The sequence below is a fragment of the Chelonoidis abingdonii genome, chromosome 15, assembly GCF_003597395.2.
Source record: "Chelonoidis abingdonii isolate Lonesome George chromosome 15, CheloAbing_2.0, whole genome shotgun sequence".
Taxonomy (NCBI): domain Eukaryota; kingdom Metazoa; phylum Chordata; order Testudines; family Testudinidae; genus Chelonoidis; species Chelonoidis abingdonii.
The window spans coordinates 12,606,391-12,633,910 of NC_133783.1; the positions used below are offsets into that span (position 1 = coordinate 12,606,391).

The 27,520-nt window shown below is 40.8% G+C and overlaps 1 protein-coding gene across 8 annotated transcripts in view; it reads right to left on the reverse strand.

Moving 5' to 3' along the window:
* Positions 1–945: 945 nt before the first annotated feature.
* SHLD2 (shieldin complex subunit 2) overlaps positions 946–27,520 on the reverse strand; it is a 115,840-nt gene continuing 89,265 nt past the window's right edge. For 7 of the 8 annotated variants that reach the window (XM_075072539.1, XM_075072537.1, XM_075072538.1 and 4 more), the window contains 5 exons: positions 22,015–22,149; positions 14,154–14,360; positions 12,148–12,382; positions 2,707–2,822; positions 946–1,208 (listed from right to left, as the gene is read on the reverse strand). In XM_075072539.1, the coding sequence (XP_074928640.1) occupies positions 1,036–1,208; positions 2,707–2,822; positions 12,148–12,382; positions 14,154–14,360; positions 22,015–22,149 (866 nt within the window). In that variant the 3' untranslated portion in view covers positions 946–1,035. Of the gene's footprint in view, positions 1,209–2,706; positions 2,823–9,864; positions 10,520–12,147; positions 12,383–14,153; positions 14,361–22,014; positions 22,150–27,520 lie in introns of those variants that run through there. The other variant, XR_012657039.1, reaches the window with a different exon arrangement.

Consider the following 27,520-nt stretch of genomic DNA (forward strand, 5'->3'; position numbering starts at 1 on the left):
ATGGGAAAATTGTTAAAGCCACTCACAGGACTATCCACACAGACTGGCTCTATCAGCCCCTTCAGCAGTGTAACTGTGGACCAGATGGGAGTCAACTCATGATTTCTATATATTCGTTTTAGTCCCAGTCTGAATGCAAAGGTGAGCCAAAATTTAACTGAAGATGTGTTTTTAAATCTATTTAAATTGGTGCAAAACCCTGCATGGATAGTGTTAATGAGATAGAAATCTGGCTTATATTGATTTGGCTTCAATCAATTTCTTGCCAACTTAAAATAAATCAATATATACCAGGGTTAAATCAATTTAAGAGGGTCCACAAAGGAGTTTGCAGCAGTTTAACTCAACAGTTTTTAATATCAGTTTTAGTTAAACCAGTGTGACTTGTGTGTGAAGATCAGTCCCTAGCTACACAATTTGTATGGTGGGCTCAGAAATTGAGATTCTTGAGTGAGAAAGTGTTCTGGTGGGACAAAGGCAAGACTATATTGCTGGGAGAAAATGAAGAAGAGACTCTGCTGTCTGCAGGAGAGAGGAGGGGAACCAAAGAAAAGGCATAAGAAATAACAAAAACAGAGTATCTTACAACTAAGACCACACTACAGAATAATGGCTTCCCTCTCCTCTGCCAATGTTCATAAGACTTCACTGTCTATCAACACCAGAAGACTTTTCTGAAGGGGCTAAGAAAAGAGGAAGATGAGGAGAAAACATTGGTGAAATCATTTTTAAAATAAAGATATATGCAAAATCTTTAAAATATAGATATAAAATCACTATATGACAATTCATAAAATACTACAGAAGCAATATATACAATTGGTGGATTTTCATTTTTAGCCTTTTAGCTTTTGGTACAAAGTAAAGATAAAAACCTTTTTCACTGTGTGTTTTTTTTTTTTTTTTTTTTTTTTTTTTACAGCTTTCTCCTATGTTCCTATGAGGTAATTAATTTTTCTTCTCTTTTTTTTTTTTTTTTTTGCAATCTGCTTGTTCATAAGGTCTCTGTTAATCAGTCACTGTGAGGACAGGGCTTCAGAGATCAGGATGGAAATCCAGCAGAAAGAAATCCTGTTGCAAAGGATAGCTGTTTTCATCCAGCACAAAATGGCTTCTAACGTCCAACAGATAGGATGCTTCAGTGTCTGTTAGCAGCGAGTGGCACAGGTCTGCCACTATCATGCCATAGGTAGTATCTGAGGGAGGCACTGCAAAAGACAGTGAACCAGTTATGCTTCATTGTTATCATGCTAACATCTACACTTAAGTTCTCCCTCCAAGCCCTCAAAAGCTGCCATTGTAGTGTCACATCATCAGATTAGATCTCCTCCCTGGAAGGGATAAAACACAGGAAATACTGCTCAGCATTTGAACAACAAGGCTGAATAATTGATTCAGTAATTTAAAAAGTATACCTCTTCTTAGAAGAGTGTTGAACACCTTCTGATTTGCTGAGCCTGTCATTCATAAGCTAAACTACAATTCCTGTGACTTACCCTATAGCAGCTCCCAAGCAGGAAGTCTATTTTGAGGATATGTCAGCAACACGGGAATTCTCAGCAAGACACCAACAACATTTGCAATTATATACATTCTGAAACTATGGCAGTTATTTTTAAAAATTAGGATGAAAATCCATATACATACATTATACACATACACACACACAGTGAGAGACACACACACACACTCCTAGCTAGTAACTATATTGAGCTATATAATGTTATAAGTAAGGCTGTGAGTTTTTCCACAGAGGTCACAGAAGTCATGGATTCCGTGACATTCCTTGACTTCTGCAGCGACTGGTGTGTCTAGCTGAGGGGCAGCTGAAGCAGCCCCTGCACCGAGTACTGTCCGCTGCTGGAGCAGTCTCGGGCCTCCGTGCCCTCTGCCCCAGCAGCAAAGTTTGCGTGTGGGAGGGGGCAGGGGGTTGGGGCCCCGGACAGAATGAGGTGGGCTCTGGGCAGTGCTTACCTGGGGAACTCCCTGGAAGTGGCAATATCCCCCTTGATCAGCTGCTAGACAGAGGCGTGACCAGGCAGCTCTGTGGGCTGCCTCCGCCCAGAGTGCTCGCTTTGCAACTCCCATTGGATGGGAACTCCCCAGCACCAGCACAGGTCTTGAGCCGCGCAGTGCTGCCAGCTCCCCCCAAGCAGCCAGGCCGCCCTCTCCCAGCACCACTGGGGCCCCCAGGGAGCCCCCCGTCAAGTTTTATTCACTAGTATTTTTAGTAAAAGTCACAGATAGGTCATGGGCTGTGAATTTTTGTTTACTGCCCATGACCTGTCCATGACTTTTACTAAAAATATCTGTGACTAAAATGTAGCCTTAGTTATAAATAATCATCTCAAAATACCTCCTGTTACCTAAATTCTATTCTGAACTTCCTGGATGTCTCACATTTATCTTTTGTGACAACTACAATATTTGCTTTCAGGATTCTGAACAATTGATCAATGTTTATAAACTTAACTCCAAACTAATAATATTTGGGAATTAAGTATAAATGCCTGAAAAATCCACAGTGGAACATGAAACATATGCAATTCTTTTAAAGCTACGTTACATAAAACATCATGCCAAACCAGATCAATGTCCAGGCCTCTGGTGTGTGTGGGCAGTAACTATAACTTTGTTTCAGTTTAGTGTTTCTGGTTCTGTGCTGCAGTTGATTGTTTTTCTCACAAATGATGTATGGTACAGTACCTATGAATCTGTTCAGCCAGTCTGCAGGAATATTAAGGAAGATTTTCTCCATCAACTCTGACACTACTTGAATACAAATCTCACATCCTTTGTCTTCTGCAGTCATCAGCGCTGGTCTAAATCAGAAAACAGATTCCCATAAATGCTTGAATTTGAAATAGTTTTATTTTTGCAGCAGAAACAAAATTTATGATCAAAGTAATTAAATATAATATTGCCTTTATTTACCTAATATTATTGATCTGGCAAATCTCTTTTATGCTCTCAATTTCTGCCAACCTGCAGATCAGGAATCTGTGCCTGATAGTTTAATGGATTCTCTAATGGCATCATGATGATGCCACAGAATTATCAACCAAGCTGTGATTTTAGAAAACAGGGATAGATTTATGCTTTTTGTAACCTGTGCTTTAGTTTGAAAGAAAATGAAAATTGCCCCATACAACATGTTTAGGGCCACACCCTCAGATGATGAAGCCATGGAGCTTGGCTGATTTGTAGAACCCTGCGCAGATACAAATTTGTATCTGCATCCAATCCGTGTTCCACAAACGTGGTCTGCGGATAACCATTGATATAAAGCAAGTATCCACAGATTTGTAGGGGTCTACTGATTTGCACCAGGCTGAGCATCTAACTCATTCTTCAAGCTTAAAAACTTAGTCTTGAGATTAAGATTCCTTAAGAAGATGTCAGGAGAACTAATAGTCATTTACCACTGAATCACAGAACTATTTCCCTTCATCACTCAGAGAATGCACTACAGCCTTTGGCATTTCAACTTTCTGTTTCAATTAATGTATTAACATGAGTTATTCACTCTGGGCCAAAAACTGCCATCTTTAGCAGGCACAACTTCCATTAAGTAAAGGAAAATTGTACCTTAGTAATGATAACATTTGGCCTGACCTCCACAAACAGAAAGGGCATTTGTTTCCAAAGTAAGTTGGCAAAGATATAGTCATAACAGTTTTCTTCTGGAAGTTTAAAAAAAAAAAAAAAAAAAAAAGGTGTAGGTATTTTTAGTAGAGGATGAAATGCTAAATTCTCTAATGCCAACAATGAGCAGATCAAAGGTGTGCGTATATCAGAGAGAGCACGCACATAACAGTGCACAAGTGTGCCCACCAATCCTGCCACATGACTTACAATTAAATTATAGCAAAAACAAATATACTCAAGTACCTAAAGGCTAGCTATGGCATTTCAGGAGTGAAGGACATTTCTGCTTTTAACTCCAGACCCTTGACCAGTGGTTCAGCCTAATCAGCGTACTCTCTGTATGCAAGCAATTAAACTAGCAGAACCTGTTGGCAGCTTAGCAGTCGCTTCAGACCCCCTGTTGAAATTTCTAATCATTTAAGAATAAATTGAAATATCAAAGAGAGAGTCATATGTTTCTATTTCAGAAATAAATAAAAATTATAAATAATGAAAATAGAACACTAAGTTCAAATTAATTTATAGTTTTATTAGTTTTTGATGATATTACTCTTGGAGCCTATGCCAATTTAAAAATCTTTAAAAATTATTTTTCTCTATTAACTTTCACATACTAAATTAATTATTTGAAATAAATAACACGTCAGCCACAGAAAGCTTTATCATCAGATCTAAAGAAACAGAAAATAACAATCCCACAGTTAGAGACTGATCCTCACTCTCCCAATTAATCATATGAAATCAATGTTTTCCCTTTTCTAATATATTTTAATTGCTCACATTTTGGATCTTTGTCCCACATTCGTCTCCTTTTTGGTGCTGACATCACAATGTAACTTACCGATGTCAACAAGATAATCATCAAGAACTGATTCTTGGAAGTCCATGTGTTCACAGAAAAACAAAGAGTTCGTCACTCTAATAAGCAAGTCCAAAGCCCATAAGACTACACAAGGACTGACCAATTGCATCTGTCTCTAGTAGAGTTCCCAACAAACACTGACAAGAACTAAGGACATTGCAGGATTCACTATAAAAGACATTTGAGAAATAGCCAAAGGCATAATTAATCTATAATGACACCAGCTATCACATGCAGATAATAAGTATAATGCTAAAAAAGAAATATATACAGCTTTTTTTGTTCAGGAAAATATTAGACAGAATGTCGATAATTCAGTCAAATCAATAAAAAATTTGAAACCAACCCTACGTTTTTTAGGGGTCTGTTTGACTCCTTATTGGAATGAATACTTAAATGCTGCTAGAGTTTCACTGTACTGTATCATTAATTGTGATAGGCATCCAGAGCCTTGGATAAACGCATTTTAAATCTAAATAAATAAATGAATAAAAGACAGGCACGAAATCATTCCAAGTCTGGGTCTTTACAGTGGATACGTCCACATCTCAGGGGCCACTCCACTAGCATGGCATGAGAAAGAGAGGAGAAAGGGAAGGAGTCACTTCCATAGAAGAGATCTGCAACCACAGATGAGGTACAAGGTAAGAATGGCAGATTTCCATAGCTCCAGTGTGTTGCATCCTATTTGGGGTACATTTAGCTGTTATCACTATTTATACAATTGAGCAGGTAATATAAGGAGAAAATGCACCAAACTGCAATACCTTTTAATGCTTAACGTTCAACATATCTGCAGCACATAGATAAGTTGATTGTGGCTGTGACATTGTCTCTATGAGCAAATTCTTTGACACACCATCTGCTATCCCCTAAACACTTAAGGTCGCAGCCATATTTCTTTGGATCAAATCTTATTATCTAAACACAGACAGTCCTGGTAAATAGTTAAGATAGGAGACCTCTAAGAAGTTAGTGAGGTATTACAGAAAGTGGTGTTGATGATATTAGCTCTGTGCTACTGAAATCTGTTGGATTAGACAGATAAAAATCAAGGCCCTGACCACATGTGGTCTTCAAAGATCTAGTGGTACTTTTAATTATGACGTTGTCCTGGCTAAATTCTAATTTGGGTACTGCTATTCTGCTTACTCAAAATTCTCCCAGTAGTTTTAACTGGAGGCTATATACTCAATTCCCTGAGCTGTTATGGAGAATTGCTGAACAGATGCAATGTTTTACTTCAGAAGAGATGGTTACATTTCAGTGCAGATAGTTTAGATCTCACTTTGTGATCCTTGGACATATATAAGGTGTCATATATAAGTGTAAGTAATTACTAGTGGCTTCCAGAAATGCCACTCCCACAACTTCACAGCAATATAATTAATTTAGATACCTTTTCAGGGAAACATACCAAGACCTGGTACTTCAAGTCTTTAAAAAATGAGGAAGTTAGTTAAAATTGCCTGAAGGGAAGAGTTAGGCAGTCAAAGTTCATATAATCAGCTAAAAGAAAGGAACATAAACTTTGTTAGCTAAGATGTCGATTAAGAAGAAATGTGAATAAATACATAGAGATATAAAGATAAACAAAAAAATATTTTAGTGCATCATAAGAAAGAAGCAAAGGTCTGTGAGACCCTGAGAATGTAAAGTGGTAAATCAAAGGGCTTAAGAAGACTGCAGAGAAGCTGGATTTATTTCCAGGTTTTTTTTAGATCACAAAAGATGAGAAAAACCTAACTGGGGGATACTTTTTTAAGATAATGAAAGTAAAGCACTATCCAAGGCAAAAGAAACAAAAAAGAGGTGATTCTGTTTTGCATCATATTTAGTCTTGGATTTTTCATCTTCTACAGAATTGTGAGCATTCAACCAATATAGTTTATTTCCTCCAAAAATATGGAAATAAGTAACTGTTCACTGGATTTCCTAATAAACTCAAATAATCTCCTGGAGAAACTGCTTAACTGCAAAAAACCTTCACATCAGAGATAACCCAGAAATGATTTCATTTTAGACCTCTAAAATGCAAAATATTGTCTTTTGCATGTATCCTTAACACTTTGTGGGGTGAGTCTTGCTGCCTCATCATTTTGGGGATTCTCAGGGCATGTGGGTTAACAAACTTAGGTAGATTTCTGCTTAGACTGGCTCTGGACAAACACTTAAAACTTTTGCAATCCACAGTACAAAACAGATTGCAGAAAAGCCTGTAGTGGATCAAATGAGGCATTTGGAAAAGATTTACATTTGCTTGGTTATGCTTATTCTGGGATGCTGCCTGGACTCAGGTTCTTAATTCAGACTTTCTTCCTAATGTCATCTAACTTCACTCAAAGGTCTTACATAGTTTAATAAAAATCAACATCTTGTTGTAATACCTAGTAGTAATTTTTTTCAAATATCTGTCACTCTCAATTCAACCTTCTGTTTGGTGCCTGACACAATGACTATGAACTATATGTGGGATTCCCCTGCTCACATACACATACCAGTACTTCAGCTAGCTTGATGAGAGCTAACACAAAGATAAATAGCAATGTAATCACAGTAGCACGGGTGGCGGCAGAGGACCAGCTTAGCCCCACCGAATTCATACCCACTGGTTTTAGGTGATTATGTACTCAGCATGGCCAGCACAATGAGAATAAGTGAAAGTATGTGTACGCGAGCAGGGGAATCGCACTCCTAGCTTGTAGTGTAGACATAGCCTATGTCAGTTTTTATTTACAGTAGCATACCACAGAAAATACTGATCTGTAATTAATCTCTTATGCACAAGTACTATATTTTCTAATATGGCTACTTTAACCCATTGCAAACTAGATATCCAGCTACAATTTGGTGACCATGGAAAGCGTATATATAGCCACCTCTATCAAGTCAAACATGCTATCTAAAAATACCCCTAAAATTCACTACTGGTACAGATAGGCAGGTACTAGGAAACTGGGTATTTTCATTCCATACTCTCTAATCCTTAAATGCTGCCACAATTCCAGCTCTCCACAGCAATATACAACATATACCAGTTTGCTGGGCCAAAACAGTATGATGCTGTTCACTTAAAGAAATCCCTGAGGACTAAAGCATATAAGCGCCTTGAACTAAAACAGGCATTGTGTGTGTAATTCCCTGTGCACTGGGAATCTGTTTGCTCATTATTACTGGCACTACTGTGTTTTTTTTAACTAACAAAGTGCTGTTAGCTATAGATAAAGAAAATACAGCTCTGTGCCACTTGAAGGAAACACTATTACATCCTCCTCCATAAAGAAAGTATAAGGAGGGGATGCAAAATGGTAGATATCTGGGATAAAAACATGGAAAGAGGAAGAAAAGAAATAGCATTGTGACCCTTGAAATCCAAAAGAGGCATGATTGTATGAAAAGTTTACTATTCTTTCCAATCTCCTTTAGTTGACAATATTTTTTTCTGGGCCATTGTAACCGTAGTCCAGAAGGAATGTGGTTTATTTTTACTATTTATTTATTTGAATTTTTAAAATACAACTGCAGGTACCCATTCAGTGCTCTGGGATCTTGGTCTTTAAATTAAAAATCTAAACAAACATTTATATATAAACACCATAATAGCCACCTCAGTCCAGGCCATGTAGAGCTTAAGTCAACAGGGGGGAAATATGAGCTTTATAGCATGCCTGGAAGGTTAATAAACCTGGGCGTACGCAGATCATGGTTGCATTTCATAAATAAAGATTAAACATTTAAAAGGAAAAAAAATCTAGCTAAGACAGTCAAAATATTTTATAGTTCCAGGGATAATGATGTATTTGTTAAGATATTAAAACAGCTCATCAGCTGTAATTTTTGTGCTGCTACTGAATCAAAATCAGATGCTATTTCAAGTTAGGCATTTCCCTTGCTTTGTGAGACACCAGAAACACAAGCAAACATACTATGAGATATTATATCTTATTCCTAATTATGCCCTAAAAATTTGTGAAAGTGGTTACAATTATGAATATGAATTAGTTAAAAAGAGACCTGTTTAAAGGTCACAGATGATCCATATTAGAACTCTTCGTGTAACAAAGTACAAACAACATGCAGATTATAAAAATTTGACTCTCAAAAAAGGTGCAAGGAGCAGTTCTGTTTCTGGAACCACCAATCATGCTGAATTTACAACACTCTCATGCAAATAGCTTTAAATAACCTTCGGAAGAAGTCATGGGAGACATGATTCAGTGGGCTGAGGAGAAAAAAATGTTACTTGATCTCAATCACTAATATTAACTATTTTAAATGGAACCAATTTTGACATTTCATCCCCTTACAAAAATAGGGAAATAGAATGAGAACAACATGTTTTGTTAATAAATTGTATCTCATATGAGATGTCTCTCTGGTGAAGCTGGGGAAAGAGACATCTCTTGTTAGACTGCACTAAGCAGTGTTACAACATGCAATTTGGAATTGCTATTAAAATATGCATGATGTTTTACTAGAACACCAAAGACCAGAATGTCAATGTGAAAACACTAGATACACACTACTCTTTATAAAAGTTATGGGTTCAAGCTCCACATAAAGGCTCAGACTCAGGAACTGATATACAATGCAACTCTAGGAGATTGTCTCACCATCATTTGAGCCAGCCTTCGGTGAGAGGTTAAACAGAGGTCCTTTAGACTCGCCTTGAAAATAGGAAGTTAAAATTTCCATGGTATGGGCACTTTATTTATTTTATTTATATCATGGACCAACCATATTTCTTTCATGCTCTTACAACAAGTTGAAAAACAAATATAAAAAAAAATTTCCTCTGATAAAATGCCAACAATGTTAAAAGAAATCTCTCCCTGCTGGACAAAATGAAATCTTTTTCATTTAATTCATGCTCATAGGAAAAGACTGAGTAAACAGATAAGCTTTGCGACGTGCCCTGCAAGACATAAGATTTGGCCTGAGTTACAGCAAAGGTAGGAAGCAAATTCCAGAGTTAAGGGCCTCTTCTGAAAATCCCCTACTAGCAATTCTAAGATATATAAATTGAAGGTCTAGGGAACTGTACAAGAACAAAATGAGCATTATTAACATCTTACAGAAGCAATCTCCTCCCATGTGCCCCAGATCTATTCCAGGACTGGTCATGTGCACACTTGTTTTCTTCTGTACCTACAGTAGACAGATAGGCTTGGCTTTATTATAAGGTAGGTTGACTGACTGATGGCTGCTTCATATGGATTTTAACTTACGCAGCTGGTTATTTATTTATTTTTCTCAAAGGTTTGGACTAGTTTGGGTTCGGTATTCTTGTGATGTCTTTCATAAAAAAAATAATGCCAAATCCTTATCCGTATTTGTACCAGGGCAGCACCCACCTTCCGCAAGCGCCCCCTTCTGGTCGGGTGTGTCTGCAATCTTTCAGTTTATGGTGACCCCTGTTAGTGGTTTCTCAGGTGGTTTTTCAGTGACTCAGCCCTGAGTCACACACACTGTCTGTAGGTGAAACAGAACAAACTCCTTCTGGGGTATACAGTCTTTACCTTGTCCCGGCCCTGGTATGGGAGACATAACCCCAGAGCTTCCTCCCTGGAGACACTGTCTTCTTGAAGCCCTCCCTGAGCTATCCTTACTCAGTCCCAGCAGCCAGCCAGAAGGTCCTTCTTAGCTCCCCCAGTCCGTGCTAGCAAGTGTCTTGGGCTCAGACCCAGCAGCCAGCCACGAGCTCCTTCTTATCTCCCCTAGTCCCTGCCCACCCTCAGCTGTCCAGGGTCCTGTTGCTCTTTCAGCCAGCCAGGAACACAGTCCTCTCGCCTCCAGCTCCAGGCAGCAACTGACTACTGCTCTGTTCTGCAGCTTCTTTTATATGGTCTGATTTGCTGCTCCCTGAAGCCTCTCTCATTGGCTTCTTCCCTTCAACACCTCTAGGCCACTTGAAGGACTTCTCTTCTGGCTCCTCTCTGGGATAGGGTGTGGCTGGACCCTGAGGCCTCCAGCAGGGGGCCTCTGGACCTAGTTCACCTCATCACAGTGCTGCATAAAGAAGCGAAGGTACAGATGATGTACTACTTCAGCACCCAAGCAGCAGGGTACTGTTCTACCATCCTCTTGAGTGCTACGGGAGGGACCTACCTAATTGCAGGGTCTGGCACACTACAGCTCTAGGGGGTACAGTCTGACAGTTTGGGACTGGCTAGACTCTCTGGCCTCCTCTAGCCACATGCTCTGGTGTGCAGTGTCTGTTCCCCACTTGTGTAGCTCACATTAGTGGGCAGGACTGTACCCATGTACGTTCACATTGTATTGTCCATGAATAATTCTTGTATTTCTTTGTGGAAGGGGATCATGCTGCCCTCTATGATTATTTAATACAGTCCTAAGCACACTGTCAGCACACAGAAAAGAACAAAATAATAGTTGGTAAAATCTCTAATAATACAAGAACTAATCTCCTGGTATTTTTGAGTACAGGATAATTCCAAGGACCAAGCTAATATTACCTTAGTCAATAAAAGGGACTCCTATGTTAATTGCTGTATCAGCTATTACTGAGTGAGAAATGACTGCTTTATTTGCTCGTACTCAATCACCACACTCCCTGTTCTATCTCCTTATAAAGCAAGTTAGGATAATTTAGGAAAATAAGGAGTTATATATAAAAGTAAATTATATGACAGACTTTATGCTCATTGCCTCAGAATTCACCTGTACTATATGCATGCTATGCATAATCCACTTTGCAAACAAGGTAAAGGTAAGTAGGTGTTTGAAATAATAATTACTTAAAACAAATAATGATCTCTACATTTAATAATTATGTTGTTAAATCAAATGATGAGGCTCAAGTTTGCTTTAACCTGTTATAAATCCAAGGGCTTGCACAGCCTATCTCATGCTGCCATCTGCTGTTCATTACGGTATGCTTGTTCTTTCCTATGCAATCAATTGGAAAGATGCTTTTTGTCCCCCTTAGTTTAAAATAGATGGCATATCTCGTTTTAGGATGAGGTTCTGCTTTCACCAGATTTGAAAGCTAGGCTGAGGCATGACATGGTCAAATGGATTTCTTGGGTTCTCACATAAGCACTAGGACCAGGATCCTCCTTGATCCCAGTCCAGTGTTACAGTGACTCCCCAAACATCACTAATACCCCCTCATCACATTAAATGGGAGTTAAATTATGATGGATTATTCAAAGATGGAATATAACCTTTAAGTAATGATGAAAATAATGTAACGCATAAGGATACTTTGCATTCTGTAAAATTTTCTATCCAATGTACTTTACAAACACAAATGCAGTAAAGCTAATATTGTTTCTGAAGAAGATGATAAGTATTATCATCTCATTTTGCTGGCTGGGAAGTTAAGGCAAAATGAAGTTATAAGACTCATCCTTTGTCACACAAAAAGTCAATGGGAAATCCAGGAACAGAACTGCCTTCTGAGTCCCAGAAATATGCTCTGACCGCCAGAAAATGCTATTTCTTAAAGAGCACACATACAGTATAGTAAGGATTAAAACTTATTTCCATTCACAATGTTAATGTATGTGAAGCCAAATTTACATGAAATTTATTATGGTTATTCAACATATTTTAAATCTCTCTCTTTAATACTAAACATTGTTTTACTGGTCTTAGTTTCTTATTTGATTTACCTGTAGAACTTTCTCACTTTGTTAAATGGTAAGCAACTAAGGCATTGCTTGTAGATCTTGTTCTCATCAATGTGTAGTTCCAACCCACATTTTGCACAACCTGAATAGATGATCATAGGAAGAGAAGCCAAAATACATTCTAATGAAGTGTCAGCATCTAAGATGAGTTGCCTGTACTGGGGTGTAGCAATGGTAAACTTCAAGTCTAAGACATGGGCTTTCAACTGAATCACTCCTACAAAAACAAAAGGATAAGATCAAATTTTGTGCCATCTTAGTATTTTATAATATCATAGAAAGCAGTAACAAGAAGATATGGCTCAACTGATTCAAAACAAACACTGTGTATAAATAACAATAGCCTGAGATTTACTTCATCTTTTTGGAACTGCAGATTGACTTGCTTTACAAAGAATGATTTCCTCAGTGATGAAATCATTATGATAAAGAAAAATAAATCTGAAAGTAATGACCTATGTGCTTAAATATTACTGTGATAGATGCCAATATTTAAAAAAAAAAAAAAAACAACCTAAAAACCAGACTTCGAGATCAGATAGGCTATACATCATAATAGCTAAGATGTTCTCTGATTATAACAGTGCCAGGGATTATTCAAACATTTCTCATATACAGAGGTGTCATGGTAAATAAACCTGGAAACAAAAAACTTTCTATGGCAAGTACAACAACAGATGATGGGGAAACAGGATGCTATGATACACCAAAAGTTTACAGCATCAAAGGACAGTTTGACGAAGTGGAGCAGGAGCATTTGTTTTGCCTTTGTTCCACCTGGAGTTCTAGCTCTGTGTGTATCACATGGACACAATGACCAAGACTCAGTGGAACCCAGGAGCATGAGAAGTGCAGCTGGAACATTCAGAAAATAAAAGGATAAATGTTAAACAAGTCCTACTGTGTATGTGTAAATGGTGATTTTCCACAGCTTATAACTTAACCAAATCTGGACAGATTGTCATGGGTACAGCAAAAAGACACCTCTTCAACCTCAGAACTATGCCCCTGCCAAATTTTAAGTCTGTGATTCAAACTTCAAAGGCATTAGATTTGTTCAAAATGTGATTACAAAACATATACTAGCAAAAACTACCTATTTTCATTACTTAAGTTCCCAAAAATGGCTGTACTGTTAAAACTAATCACAATTACAACCAGTGGAAAACAACTGGTTATTGATGTGGATAAAAAATATATATATATATATACTGAACAGGCACCTTATCCAGACTGTGCACTGAACTTGAGAGGAGTCCTGTGGAAAACACAGTATGTAGCTATATAAAAGCTATATCATAATGCACACACACTAGAGTGCACAGGAAACTATAACTCTTTCATTTTCTATCTTCTAAACACTTGACTTTGTATCCTCAACAATGTTCTTCCAGAAGTTTTGCTGAATGACTATACACAGATATAGGTGTCCATCCTATGCTCTGAGAGAAAATGTCTGTTTTGTTCTGCTCCAGGGGTTTACATAGCTTTTAAAGTGAAAAGGGACTATAATGCATAATAAAGGCCAAAAACCCTCATCTAGTAGTTCCTACACCTGCCCCAGTAATTTTTATTGAACCAGTGCATATCTTTTAGACAGATTTCAAACTTGATTAAAGACTTCATATGATGGACAATTTATCACATTCCTTGGAAAGCTGTTCCAATGGGTAATTATCCTCACAATAAAAAAATGTTACAGTGGAGAGTAGATGGCGATATTAACACATTTAACCCAAGCTGTTTTTATTCTGCCCCCCTTCACAGGTCATCCCTATGCCTTCTGAATGAAGGCTGCATTCACACTTTGGCTGGGATACTGAGCAACTGCTTCGAAGACACACAATTTCAGGCCTACAGCCAGCTGTGTGTGTCTGGTTTTAATGAAAACACTGTTAACTGTCATAAATATAATCAGCTTTCCTGTTTATCAATGTGTCTCTCACTTAAATAGGTAGTCAACAAAGAGCTATGGATTACAATCTCACCTGAACATTTTTCCTCCAAGTGTGTTGACAGATTTGTCATTTTCATGAGAGACTTTTCACTTTTTTGAAACTTCTCTTTAAATTCAACTGCCCTTTTATCATCATCAAACAGACACTCACAGGATGACCATGGAGTTGTGTGCAGTTCAATGTCACCTGAAATAGAACTACGTTGGGCAAGTAAATATTTAAATTCCCATATGTGATCTGAAAAATAAAGTAAGAACAAATAAAGACCCAAGAAATTGAGTTAACTTCCATGCTATGGTTAATACTTGTAGAAAGCTGCAAACACCTACAGGGTTCCTTAATAAAACAGAATGATGTGCTCAGTGTCGTCTGCTATTGCAACTGTATCATAAGTCTCATGACAGCTGGCATTTTTCTTAAAAACTCAGTTCCTGGATCAAATTGATTGCACCAGACTCTCAGGTTTCACTAAAAAATGTAAGCTTTTTAGTCTTCATGGTTCCATATAAAAATTTTAACATATGACCCAAAAAGCAAACCCAGAAAGTAAAATGAACCCCATTTTTATCCTTTTAAAAATCTCGTGTTTTTTAAGGCAATCTAATAACTGGGTGTGGGGTGCTGGCTGATAATAGTGAATGCTTGTCTTTGGCAATGCTGTTGCTCTCTGACATAGGACAGTCACGAGACCATAAAAGACTCTTATTTAATGGAGCGAAATAGTATTGTAATAATTTCTTGTAAAATTTCTTTCAGAACACCTTGTATTATGAATACTACTATTCCTTAGGAGTTACCTATAACATAACTAAACTTTTTTTTATGTTTTGGTTTGTTTTAAAAAGCTCCTATCTGTGTTTGGGAAAACAAAAGGGCAAAATGTGCTAAATGTTGAAAGGGTTAATTATGAGAAAGATGACTTAAAAACACTAAGCTAAATTCTCCTCTCCAGTCCCCAAAATGGTTTCTTCAAAGCTATTCTGGCTTCTCTTTGTGCCTGGAACTCCTGTTGAAAGATGTTCAGTGAATGCTGGGAGAGTAGAACAGCCATGAAGAAATCAATTGTTGGGGGAGGGAAGGGGGCTTGGTGTGGTGAATTTAGCTCTAACTATGAAACAGCAATCCTTAAACTTACAATAAAACAACTGCTCAGAGGTGGATTTTTTCTCCCTTTATGACTTGTAAAAAGGGCCCAACTGTCAATACACACTACTAAACCCAGCTGTTGTCCAGAATTAGTTTACTAGTTTATGGAGTTGAATCCTGGAACTTGAAGAAGGAAATTATATTAGTAGGAGAATTATAGCGGATATCACTGATAAAAGTCATTTTGCCACTGTCCAAACATTGATCCATTTTCCAAAACTCTGTACTTTGTTCAGGACATTTCATTTTACTGACTTGCACAATTACAGATCACACACAGCAAACGATGAAGGCATTAAAATACAGAAATACTACACTATCTGGTTCAGGGGTCACTAAACCACACATTTGTGCATATTCTTGAAACACAATCACATGATGAAGCTCCACTGCATAACTGAGGCATGAAGTTCAGTACCTTCTTAGTGTTGCACTACTTTTCAACCAAAAGTTTAAAACAATGGAGTTACCATCTTTTTTGTGCAGGTATTTCATTCAGATGGGATTTAAATCTGCTCCTCTATTCTGTGGGAGAAATGCATGTCATTGAGTGAAGAATACAACCCCTAAAATGAAGAGAACTTGTGGAACCTTAGAGGCTAACAAATTTATTTGGGCATAAGCTTTCATGGGCTAAAACCCACTTCATCGGATGCATGCAGACTAACACGGCTACCACTCTGAAACCCATAAATATAAACTGTTTTATGGAGCAGTGCTAGCCACTCCATAGTTGAGGCTGAAGCTCACATTTGCAGGTTAGAGTGAACTCAATTTTCAACTCTTGACCCAAATTTCTCAGAAGAAACCAATCCATGTGAAATTTCACATATCTCATGCAAGGGAAAGTTTGGAGGGGGGGGGGATTTAAAGTTTTTACATTTCTTTAGCAATTCCCTGGCATTGACTTTTCGTAAGGTTTTTCATCTTATCAGATCTCCAAAAAGGCTTAGCCTACAAATTTCAGTTATTCACTTGTTTTCTTAGATGAAAAACACCTATTTTTGGAGAAAGGAGGGAAACTGTCAATATTGGGAATACAATTATATTATAGGTGGTGCTTGTAACGCCAACTATAGTTAAGGTTGCCTGACACTTTCCAATAGAAGACCCTGTTTTCAGTTACTTACAAGATGAAAACAGGAATTCAGAGGTTAGAAGTGGAAGTGATAGGGGACAGAGGCAGGAGATGCTGATAGGATAGATAAGGGCAAGAGTCAAGCAAGAGGGTAAGAGTGGAGGGGCAGGAGTTTGGGCTGAGGTGGTGGGATAGGAGCAGAAGTGGGCACAGGACTCTGGGAGGAAAGGAGATGACAGGAGCAGAACTGCCTATGATACTCTTACAGACTCTCTTACAGATTTTGAAACTGCACACATTATTCCTGAATCTCAGCATTCCTTTTCTGTCTAGCAATTAGCTATGAAAACCAGGGGCAAAGTGTGTGTTTCCAGCCCACCCTAATGACTGGTTCGCACAGAAGATAACATCCTCTATTACTACTCATAACACTGTTAGCTCAAGAGGTAGAGGACTATACTGTGGATCTAAAAGCCCCAACCTTGCTAATGACTCTAAAATGAAGGAAACTACATTAAACAAAAAGATGATATTAAAGAATCTTAAGGTTGTAAAGTCACACACAAAAATTAGGAATGCCAATCAAGGTTGCCTGTATCTGATCACATAATTACATATTATTTAGTATGTGAAGACAATGTAGTGTCTCTTTTTGGATGCCATAACATACAAAGTGTGTGAGAGGATGTACTTACCTCAGACTAAGATACACAAGGATGGGGTTAATTTGGAGGCTCACTATATAATACACCTCTACCCTGCTATAATGTGACCCGATATAACACAGGTTCGCATATAGCGCAGTAGCAGTGGGGCTCGGGAGGCACTTTAAAGGGTCTGGGGCTCCGGCTACTGTGGGGAGACCCAGGCCCTTTAAATCTCGCTGGAGCCCTGCTGCTGCTACCCCGAGGCTGCAACAGTGAGGCTTGTTGGCGATTTAAAGGGCCTGGGCTTCCCACAGCGGCTGTAGGTCAGAGCTCTTTAAATCACTGCTGGAGCTCTGCTGCTCCTGCCCTGGGGCTGTGGCAGTGGGGCTCACTGGCAATTTAAAGGGCTCGGGGCTCCAGCTGCTGCAGGGAGCCTAGGACCTTTTAAATCACCGCTGGAGCCCTGCCGCTCCTACCCCGGGGCTGCGGCAGTGGGGCTCCACCGGCAATTTCAAGGGCCTGGGGCTCCCCACAGTGGCCAGAGCCCTGCCGCCCCTATCCCGATATAACAGGATGTCAGTTATAACACAGTAGGGATTTTTGGCTCCCCACGACCGTGTTATAGCGGAGGAGAGGTAGGGTGTGTGTGTGTGTGTGTGTGTGTGTATATAAAATTAGGTTAACTTACAACCTCTGCAGTAATTACTGTGATGATGCATGTCCACACTACCCTCCTTTGGTTGGTGGTGCACATCCTCACCAGGAGTGTTTCCACCAACCTAAGAAGGGCAGTGTGGGGAGCTGAGAGCTCCCTGCCAGGAGTCTTGCTTCTCCACAGGCTCCTGAAGGGCTGCTTCTCCTTTCCCTCCAGGAGCTGGGGAGAAGCCGCCCAGGGCTCTTCTTTCCCACATTTCCTGCCAGGAGCAGGGGGAAGCTGCCTGGGGCTTTTCACCACTGGGGAGAGGGGTCCAGCTGCCCTGGCTTCTTGCCCCTCCTTCATGGGAGTCGGAAAGGCCCACTTGGGCTTCTCATCCCAGTGGGGAGCAGGCTCCTAAGCCGCCCCCACTTGTCACCCCAGCTAGGAGCAGGGAGATGCCCTGCTGGGCTTCTCACCCCAGCTGCAGCCAGAAGCAGAGTCCAGCCAGCCAGCTCTCCAGGGGAGCGCAGGTTTTCTTGTCAATTTCATGGCTCCTGCCATGAAATTGACAAGACAGCCGATGTAAAGTACACAGTATCTACACAGACACTCCTTCCACTCTAACTACACCAACATAAGCCTTATGCCTCTTGTGAAGGTGGAGTTATGATGTCAGCATGGTAGGGCACTTACATTGGCAGGAGGAAGGCTGTAGTGTAGACACGGACATAATTTGGTCGACATAATGGAGGGGGGAATAGCTCAGTGGTTTGAGCATTGGCCTGTTAAACCCAGAGTTGTGAATTCAATCCTTGAAGGGGCCACTTAGGGATCCAGGGCAAAATCAGTACTTGGTCCTGCTAGTGAACGCAGGGGGCTGGACTCGATCACCTTTCACGGTCCCTTCCAGCTCTATGAGATAAGTTATATATTATATAAACTGCCATTGTCAACCTGTGTAGTGTAGAACAGCCCTCAGGGTCTACCTTACCAGGGGATTGAGGAGCGGAGATCGATGCATCAGTGGTTGAGTTAGTGGGTCTTCACTAGGCCCATTAAAATAAACCACAAATCGCTCTCCCATCAACTCATGTACTCCACCGGATTGAGAAGAGTAGGGGAAGTCAATGGGAGAGTGTCTCCTGTCGACATCACACAGTGTGGATCCTGCAGTAAGTAGGTCTAAGCTACATCGATTTGAGTTATGCTATTCACATAACACAAATTGTGCAGCTTAGATCAAATTTCCTCTATAGTGTAGGCAAGGCCTTGGACAAACTATACTGCCCAGAAGTAATGCTGCAGACTGCATTCCTCTGGCTGAAGCAAGCCACTTTGTGTTTGCCTTTTCACTCTTTTTCTGGATCAAGCTGAAGAAATTCCTGTCTTATCACTATGTACATTGGGTTAGAGCAGGTTAACGCAGATTCCACAATTATGCAGAATTGTATTTTAGGTGTCTTGAAAAATATCACGTGGATCCTTAACATGACTGCCATATAATTTAATTTCTTTTCAGTCAATCATCTGAAAAGCGGTTTCTTGAGAAAGCAATTTTCATATGTTAAATTGATTTTTTTAAAAATCACCTTACTATGGTTGAGAAAATACACTACCGCTTCCCCCCGCCAAAAATACGAATTGATAAAAAAGCTGCCTGAAATTGGCTCAACAAGCACAGAAGACTGTAAACCCATTAAAGTTAATGAGAAACTTTCCACAGACTTCCATGGGCTTTCAATCAGATCTGCCATGCTCATTTCGCCATTCGCTGTGTGTTTGGTCATTGTCTCTTTAGCCTAGTCTATCTAGCTCTTATAATCTCTTTTAAACTATTTGCTTTTATGACCTCATCTGGCAACTTGTACACTCCCCAGTGCTACTACTCCTTGGGGAAAAACAATTCTGTTGGTATTCTCAATTTTTAGATTGTTCTCTATGGCTTTTAATACTCCTCACTAGTGTGAGCATTGATCTTTTTCACTTTTCCAAACTGCTTCATAATAATTTTCTCTATTGCTTCAGTTAACCCACATTGGCTTTTCTCTAATAGAGAGACCTTCACTTTTCCTAAATGCTGGGATCATCCTAGTAGCTCTTGCTGTATTCTTTCCAGGACAATATAAAAATAATTGTAATAACTACTGCTCTCAGATATTAATTTTCATGTCCTTCTTTAAAGCATGGAAGATATTCAGTCAACTTGACAGCAGAGAGTACTGCCTTTTTTTTTTTTTTTTTAAACGTTACATTTATTTCTTTGGCCTCATAAAAGCTTATTTTGTATCAGCAGTAAATTCTCTACTTGTGCTACGATTTTGACAAACTACATATTGCTACTTAGTCAGGAGGAGGTGCTTACATACATTAGTAAGGACTGCAATATTTTGACACAACCTTATCTAGTATGCGTTGCAAATTCATTTTTTAGGAACACAAGGAATACATTTTTAGTTGTAAAGTATTCATAGGGGAAATCCTGTCCTTAATGGGAATTAGCCAATGCCTTCAATGGGTCCAGGATTTCACCCCATGTTACTAGGCCTGCTCTGCTCTCCAAAGGCTGTTGGCCTACAGACAAGGATTTCATCATTCAAGTCATCATGTTTGGTAACCTCAGCCAGATCTGAGTAATATAGATAATAGAGTCTGTACTACCTGATGCTATTACAAAGAAAGTCTATAGAACTGGAACAGTTTTTAGTGGCAGAGTGCTTTCTTTACAACTTCAGTGAGAGGTGAAAATAACTGTACTTCTTTGTTAAAAGAATTTGCTTTGATGTTTCAAGATAGAGTTATTAATATCACTAAATATCCTTCTGTCTTTCCAGAGAAGTATAAAAAAAAACTGCAATTCCTCATCCCACTTATCAAGACTACTATGTAAAGTTTAACCTTCTATACACATGGCCATCACATGCCTAGCTGTTTTTGTCTCCTAGCAAGAATGACCATCATGTGCTCTCTTCCTGTGACCCAATCATGCCAATTAACTGTTGTGACCTATACACTTGTTTGGCATGATGTGGACTTTTCTTGGCTGTCTTGCTGGGATCAAATGTTCATGGCTTGTCTATCAGTGATGGGTATTTGGACAGTTGAGAAATCAGTTTTTTATCTTGCATTTTAGATATAGTCTTTTAATGATTAAAATATGTGAATTGCTAGATTCATAGAACACTAACTGGAGAATAAATTACAAGCTCTCTGGCACAGTTAAAACAGTTATAATAATCCTATGCATGGTTATATGTTATTAGAATTTCCTGCTATTGTCCACTGAAGGGACCAAACAACAAAGTCTTTATTATAGCATAGTATCTTATGGCTTGATTATCCGTTGTAACTATTTAACTTGCTGCAGCACATACTGTTGTGTCAAGAAATTTTTCAGTGATCTCCAATATTATTTAACAGTTAATACTTCACCTCTCTCAGTTCTGTAAGGAATTTACAGGAGTTTTGCCATTGCCTCCAATGGGTCCAGGATTTCACCTCATGTTAATCTCCCATAAATTCTTTATTTCTTTTGGACAGTATTCACATGTCCTATTCCCTTCTTATTACAAAATACCAAAAAATAAAGGTCATGAAGGTTTCATCAGCTTAATGCTCAACTTCTGCTGGTAGTCTACTTTCTTCCCATTATTATTTTTTGTGTCTTATTGCTTTAGTTCTACCTGCAGCTACTTGAGTTTTGAAAAAACATGTGCTCCAGAGGTTAGAGCAGGAGAAGCAGTAGTCAGAATTTCCAGGATCTATTTCTAGCTCAATTACAGATTCACCATGTGACTTGGGCAAGTTTCTTAACCTTTATGTATTTCAGTTTCCCCATTTGTAAAAATGCATGTAATATTGCACCTCACTGAAGTGATGTCTTTTTAAAATCCTGCCCCAAACATTTATCGCAATAATCTTGGTAGGCACTGAGCATTTCTCAGGATCAACCTCTAAGTCAAAGCTAGGCTAACATCTGTAAAGCCCTGTGAGATTCTGATATATGATAATATAGATAAAGCATTACGAAATCACTGCTAAACTCTTAAACAGCAATTTAAAACTCTCACTGGTGTTCCAGAATAAGTGGATGAAGCAAGCTGAAATTTCTGAGCCAACTTGCATAACAAAAGATAGTGTAGAGTGGTGGGAATTGTTAAAACTTCTAAAAACCTCATGTACATTGCCACAATAGGACTGAGGGACATTTACCCACTGAATAAAAATATTTACTAAATGAATGTTTTAACACAGTTAACAGCATCATGCAAAACATGTGCTCATGCTACCTTTTTTCGCTCTTCTCTTGACCTTTACTATGACTGCAGATTACATATATTAATCATTCACCTGGATAATACATACAAAGAGTTTATTTATACTTACCCTTTTTCCTTTGAAGCTGAGGACACCAGGCTGCCCCTGCTCCCCATAATACCATCAGAAAGTGCTGATCTCTGATCTGTTCCACAGTTAGAATAATTTTTCTTTGCTTTTCTCCTTTGTAACTGTATACAGACTCTGAAAAGATTTTAAATGATATTACTGTAATTTTACAGAAATACTTATTTAAAATGTACATAGACTCAAAGACTTTAAGGTCAGAAGGGACCATTATGATCATTTAGTCTGACCTCCTGCACAATGCAGGCCACAGAATCCCACCCATCCACTCCTGTAACAAACCCCTAACCTATGTCTGAGTTAATAAAGTCCTCAAATTGTGGTTTGAAGACCTCAAGCTGCAGAGAATCCTCCAGCAAGTGATAATAGTGGACAAGAGTCAGTTAATATTTATTATTGCAAGGAGGGGGACCGGAATCTTTTTGGAGGGGGGAAAGTTTGGGCAGTAAGGTGGATGGTGGCATATTTTGCAGGACTAGCAAAAATGCTCCAGTTGGCCCTGCTGTGAATATGGAATCAAATCCATGAAAACAAGCCCTGCCTACGCTCTGGCTGAAAATACCTGTGAACGCACAGCACCAATTAGGGAGGAGTGGGGAGGGGGTAGCAGATGTTTTGCCCTACTCGCACACTTTTTGCACTTGCTCAAGTTCAATAAGTCAGAGCCATAGAGGGTTGGGGGAACGGCCTGACCACTTTTAAGCAGTGGTCCCATACTATATCAGTACAGCTGCTGCCAGAGCATTACTTCAGTTTTTTGGTCACAATGGCACTGAAATTGGGCCCAACTCTGTACAGATGGGGTTGCAACCAGGCCAAATTTCAGTGAAAGGCATTGTGACGTGGTGCTCAGGGTCACACCACCACTCAAATTTGGCCCAGCCCCCCCTCCATCTGGATGGAGGGGTGGCCGGGCCAAATGGTGTTGCGACTTGGAATGCAGGGAGTCTGTTCCTGTGCAGCACAGTGCACAGGAGTTTGTCAAGAAGTCAGCTCCTGGCGACACTGACTCAAGTACTTTGTGAGTTAGGGAAATAGGAGACTTCCACTGAGAACAACAGGTGAGATGCACTTTTGAAAATAGAGCCACAATTTAGGTGCTTTAATGGTAGGTGCTGAGTACTAAGACTTTTTAAAATATTGCCCCAAACATTTATGGCAATGACCTTGATAAGCAGTGAGCACCCTCAGATTGACATCAATGGGATAAGAGGGCATTCAGCATGTCTCAGGATCAAGCTTTAAGTCAAAGCTAGAAAAAAATGCTGAAATAGTTAAGCTGCTTTCTCAAAGAGAAACATTTTTCTATTACTTCTCACTCAAAACAGGAATTATTGCTGTGTGTACAAACAGACTGAAAGGGATAACAGTGGTAAATCTTGAATGTATTAATTATAAGAGCCCTGTTCATGTCTTCATTCTTGAAGTCACTTAGGGTACGTCTACACTGCACGATTATTATTACAAAACGTCTTAAACGATGTTACAAAACCGATTATAAAACGTTTTGCCGTTCCCACAGTGCGACAAAAATCGATTGCTATGTCCATGGTCCAAGGCACCATCGATTCAGGAGCGGTGCACTGTGTAGCTGTCCGTTAGCTATCCCAAGTTCCCACTCCGTTGAGAGACAGTGCCTGATGGTGCATAAAACATTGCCCCGGGTGCGGTACAGGCCTCGACCACCTCCCTTGTGAATGGCCTAGCCAGAACAACCCTTGGGCCCTTTTCGCGGAGTGCAGTTGAGCAAACACCATAGACAAGAAGCATGACGCCTGAGATCACCAAAGGGATTCGACCGTTGTCAACACCTCTGCGTAACCTCTCGTGCTGAATACTGAACAATCGAACTGGCAAAGGCAGAGGAGAGGAGGAGGCAGCATATTGCTGAGACGCGAGGAACACGATGACGAGATGGAGGCAGGAATTCTCATAAAACCTGCCTGGCCCAGCGTTTTGGAGCTACGCTAATACCCGCGGGCAACTACTACCCTGAACGCCGAACTTTGGCACGTGGAAACAACAAAGAACTGGTGGACGGGCATTGTTGACGGTGTGGAGACATCGCATGGCTGCGAAACTTCGCTGCGTAAGAGCACTTCCTGAGAACTTTTGACAGCTTCCCTGCCTGCGTGAAACCCGAATACAAACAGAGAGCAGGCCACACAGGAGAAGCGAGTGCAATAGCCCTCTGGAACTTGCAACGCAGACAGCTACGTCAGTTCGGGGAAATCATTTGGAGTGGGCAAATTACCTGTGGGCCGCAAGTGATGCCATAGTAGCCAAAGAACTCGTTAAGTCGCTGCTACGAAACGTGTGACCTCGGCGAAACCGTGCAGTGAGAGTGCGTGGCTTTGCAATGGTGTTCCCGAACTGTGGTGGGGCCATAAGATGAACCATATCCCTAATCTTGGCCCCCAAACACAGGGCACCCATACGTGAACAGCAAAGCTGGGACTTTCTCAGGTGCTCGCAACCTGGTGACACAAGGGACGTTTCACCAACATCTCACGTGGGATGGCCAGGAAGGTTCATGACGCCTTCGCGTCTTCAGAGCACTAGTCGGTTTAAACGGCTGCAGCAAGGGAAAGAACTTCCCAGACAACAGAAAAATAACCGTGGAAGTTCAGAAAAATTGCCTATAGTACCCTGGGGACCCATCCTACCCTTGAAGCCATGGCTCATGCAAGCCATACCACTGGCAGCCTGGACAGTTGTCAGAGCCTGTTCAACTACAGCTGAGCCAAGGCCGATCGTTGGTAATGTCATTTGGCTGTTAAACGGTCTCCTGGCGATCAGAACTTACCGCTCAGACCTCAGCCAACCAATGTCGCCGCTTGCTTATTCTGCTTGCTGTGTCTCCAAAACTTTGTGAGACTAAGGGGACGACATTATGGCTGGGGAGGCTCTGAGACAAATCACATGGCCCCGCTGAGTACGAAGCCAGAGACCAGGCGATTAGAAAGCACACCTGAGCGGCTGCGCATGGCGAGAAGAAGCCCTGAAAACGAGTTCTCACGCAAGCACGGCCCAGGTACGGTGTGACTCGTGCTTCCCCTTGATGAATCCCTCGCCGATTGACTGCGACTTATCATGTGCTATAGCAACCACCCCCCCTTTTCATTACAGTGGGCGAAGGAAAATAAAATGTCTGTAGCGTTAAAAATCATTTATATTCTATTAAAAGTATTACTCATTCGTTAAAATCATGAGTTTTTCCTTACTAGATTTCCCTGTAAGCCAACCACCCTCTCCCCTTTCGATGTATTCTGTATTAACACAGGAATAAAAAAAAGCAGAGAATAAGGAAGGTGTCCCTGACTGCGTGCTTGGAAGAGGGAACGGGAAAGGCTAACTAAGCACATGTTATTTTTCGTATATTATACATGCTTTTCCTGAATTTCTGCAGGATGTGGTAGTGAGTAGGTTCGTGGTGCAGAATAGCTTCCCCACTGCGTTCTTTTACTATATCGTCTGTGTGAGTGGAGATATGTGTAGTGGTGTCTTCGGCAGGGAGGTTATTATGTTGTTTCATGAGTGTGCTTGCAGTGTGGCACGTTCTGCGACCGTGTCTGCGCTTTTCCTGAAGCTCCACCATCGCATTGAGGGATTTCAGTCCGAGAACGCATGCAGATCGCCAGCGTTGCTTCCTCTCCAACGCTGGCTTAAGCTGCCTAGGCCCTCTGTCAGGATCGTTCACTGGCACGTTCCATGTACTTTGCTACCGACATCCTTTCCAATCGTCTGTTTTATCCTCTCACTTGCGTGTTACTTCTTCAATAATTCTTGTGAACATTCTCATCTCCGCCGTCTTCTTCTTCCTCCGCCGTAGTCAACATCGGCACGCCCCGCTGAATGGCATAGGAACTGTTCAGAGAAAGTGCATCTGCATGGGGAACGCAACCAGGGTGATAACTAGTGGACAAGATACCTTTCTAACAGAGCAATGACAGTATCTTTCCACCTAGAACACGCATCCCCTTACAGAAGCAATGTGGATCTAACTAGCAAGGTTCATTTTTGTATCGTTTAATATATTCATGCTCCCTGTGGACTGGCTGTGGCACACACACCGATCCAGGATCCGTACGCCACCGCGCGATGGTCAAGTGAGTGCTTTAAAAAATTTGACTTCTCCATGCCGTTCATATTACACTCATGATCTATTAATTGAATGCCTTCTCCTATCAAGCGGAACTGCAAAGCCCAAACCCCCCTCCTTTCACCATCCACCAACAGCGGAGCGCTCCTATCGATACCGACTCCGCTGCTACCGGCATCACCCACATTCACCCCTCGCACTCGCGTTGCTGGTAACCAGCGGCCTAAGCCAATCCTCGCTTGCTCAAAGACCGCCGAACTAACTCGCCCGCTAATCCCCCTCCACCCGCCGCTCCTGGCCGCTAGCAAAATCGCCCATGCGTCTGCCTATCTTACCGATCTGATCGTTCTAACTCAGGTAAACAATGGATCGACTTCTCTCTCCTCGACACTAGCAACCCGCAAGGAGCCAAGATTCGTTGTTTATGCAACTGCTTCAGGTGCAATGCCTCTCAATGCCTGCGTCAATGCTGCAAAATGCATGGCGTTGAAAACGCTTACCTTACTAGAGGACGGAGAAGGCTTCTTGGCCAGAAATGTCTCATATACCGCATAAGGGGCGTTGCAGCTCCTCCACGACGATTCATGGAGATAATGTGGGGATCGCCTCCAGCACCCAGACAGTAGACGATTTTCCTGTAACAGTAATGGCGGCGACTGCAGCAAAAGCCCGTGTCAAGTGATCTAAAAAAACATCTTGTTTAATTCGGTGGTTGGTACAGAATGACAGTGACTATCTTACCAGAGGTCGCTTCCATGGCTTCATGCTCGGGCTTGGCTTCCTGCTTGGGACGCAGGACTGTAATCTGGATGGACCTTGGATGAAAGAGAATACCCAAGCGTTTACGGGGGATAACGGAAACTCAGTAGCGAGTCAAGCGGAACGGCTCATGGGTAGTTACATCACACAGAGATCGTCTCCATCTTCCCCTCGCTACATCTCTCAGAAACACTGATATTGCAATCCAAAGTCTGAATCACACGGACAGGGGTGGGCACTGGTAAAGTCGCGAACCCCAAAAAGTGCATGTAGTCAGCATAAAGCGGCAGTTTCGGCTCAGAGCCTGCAACCTTCCGTTGCTTCGCTGTTCTGGTAACCCTTCCTAAGTTCTTCCTTCACGTCGCCTGAAGGGAAGTCTCTGCTGTGCCTTATCACCATAGACTTTGAAAATCTTCAAAACCTTTTTCAGTAGTTAGTCTTTTTGGAAACGCAAGGCGTGTCGAGCACGAGTCCTCACACCAATAGCGATCAGATCCACACATCCTGTGTGTCCAAGCTGGCGCCTTCTCGAGTATCAAGACTTGCATGGACGAGTGACAAAGTACTCTTGTGTGTACAACTGTATGTGTGCTGACCCTCAACGAGTGGACATCAGGAAATGAATTC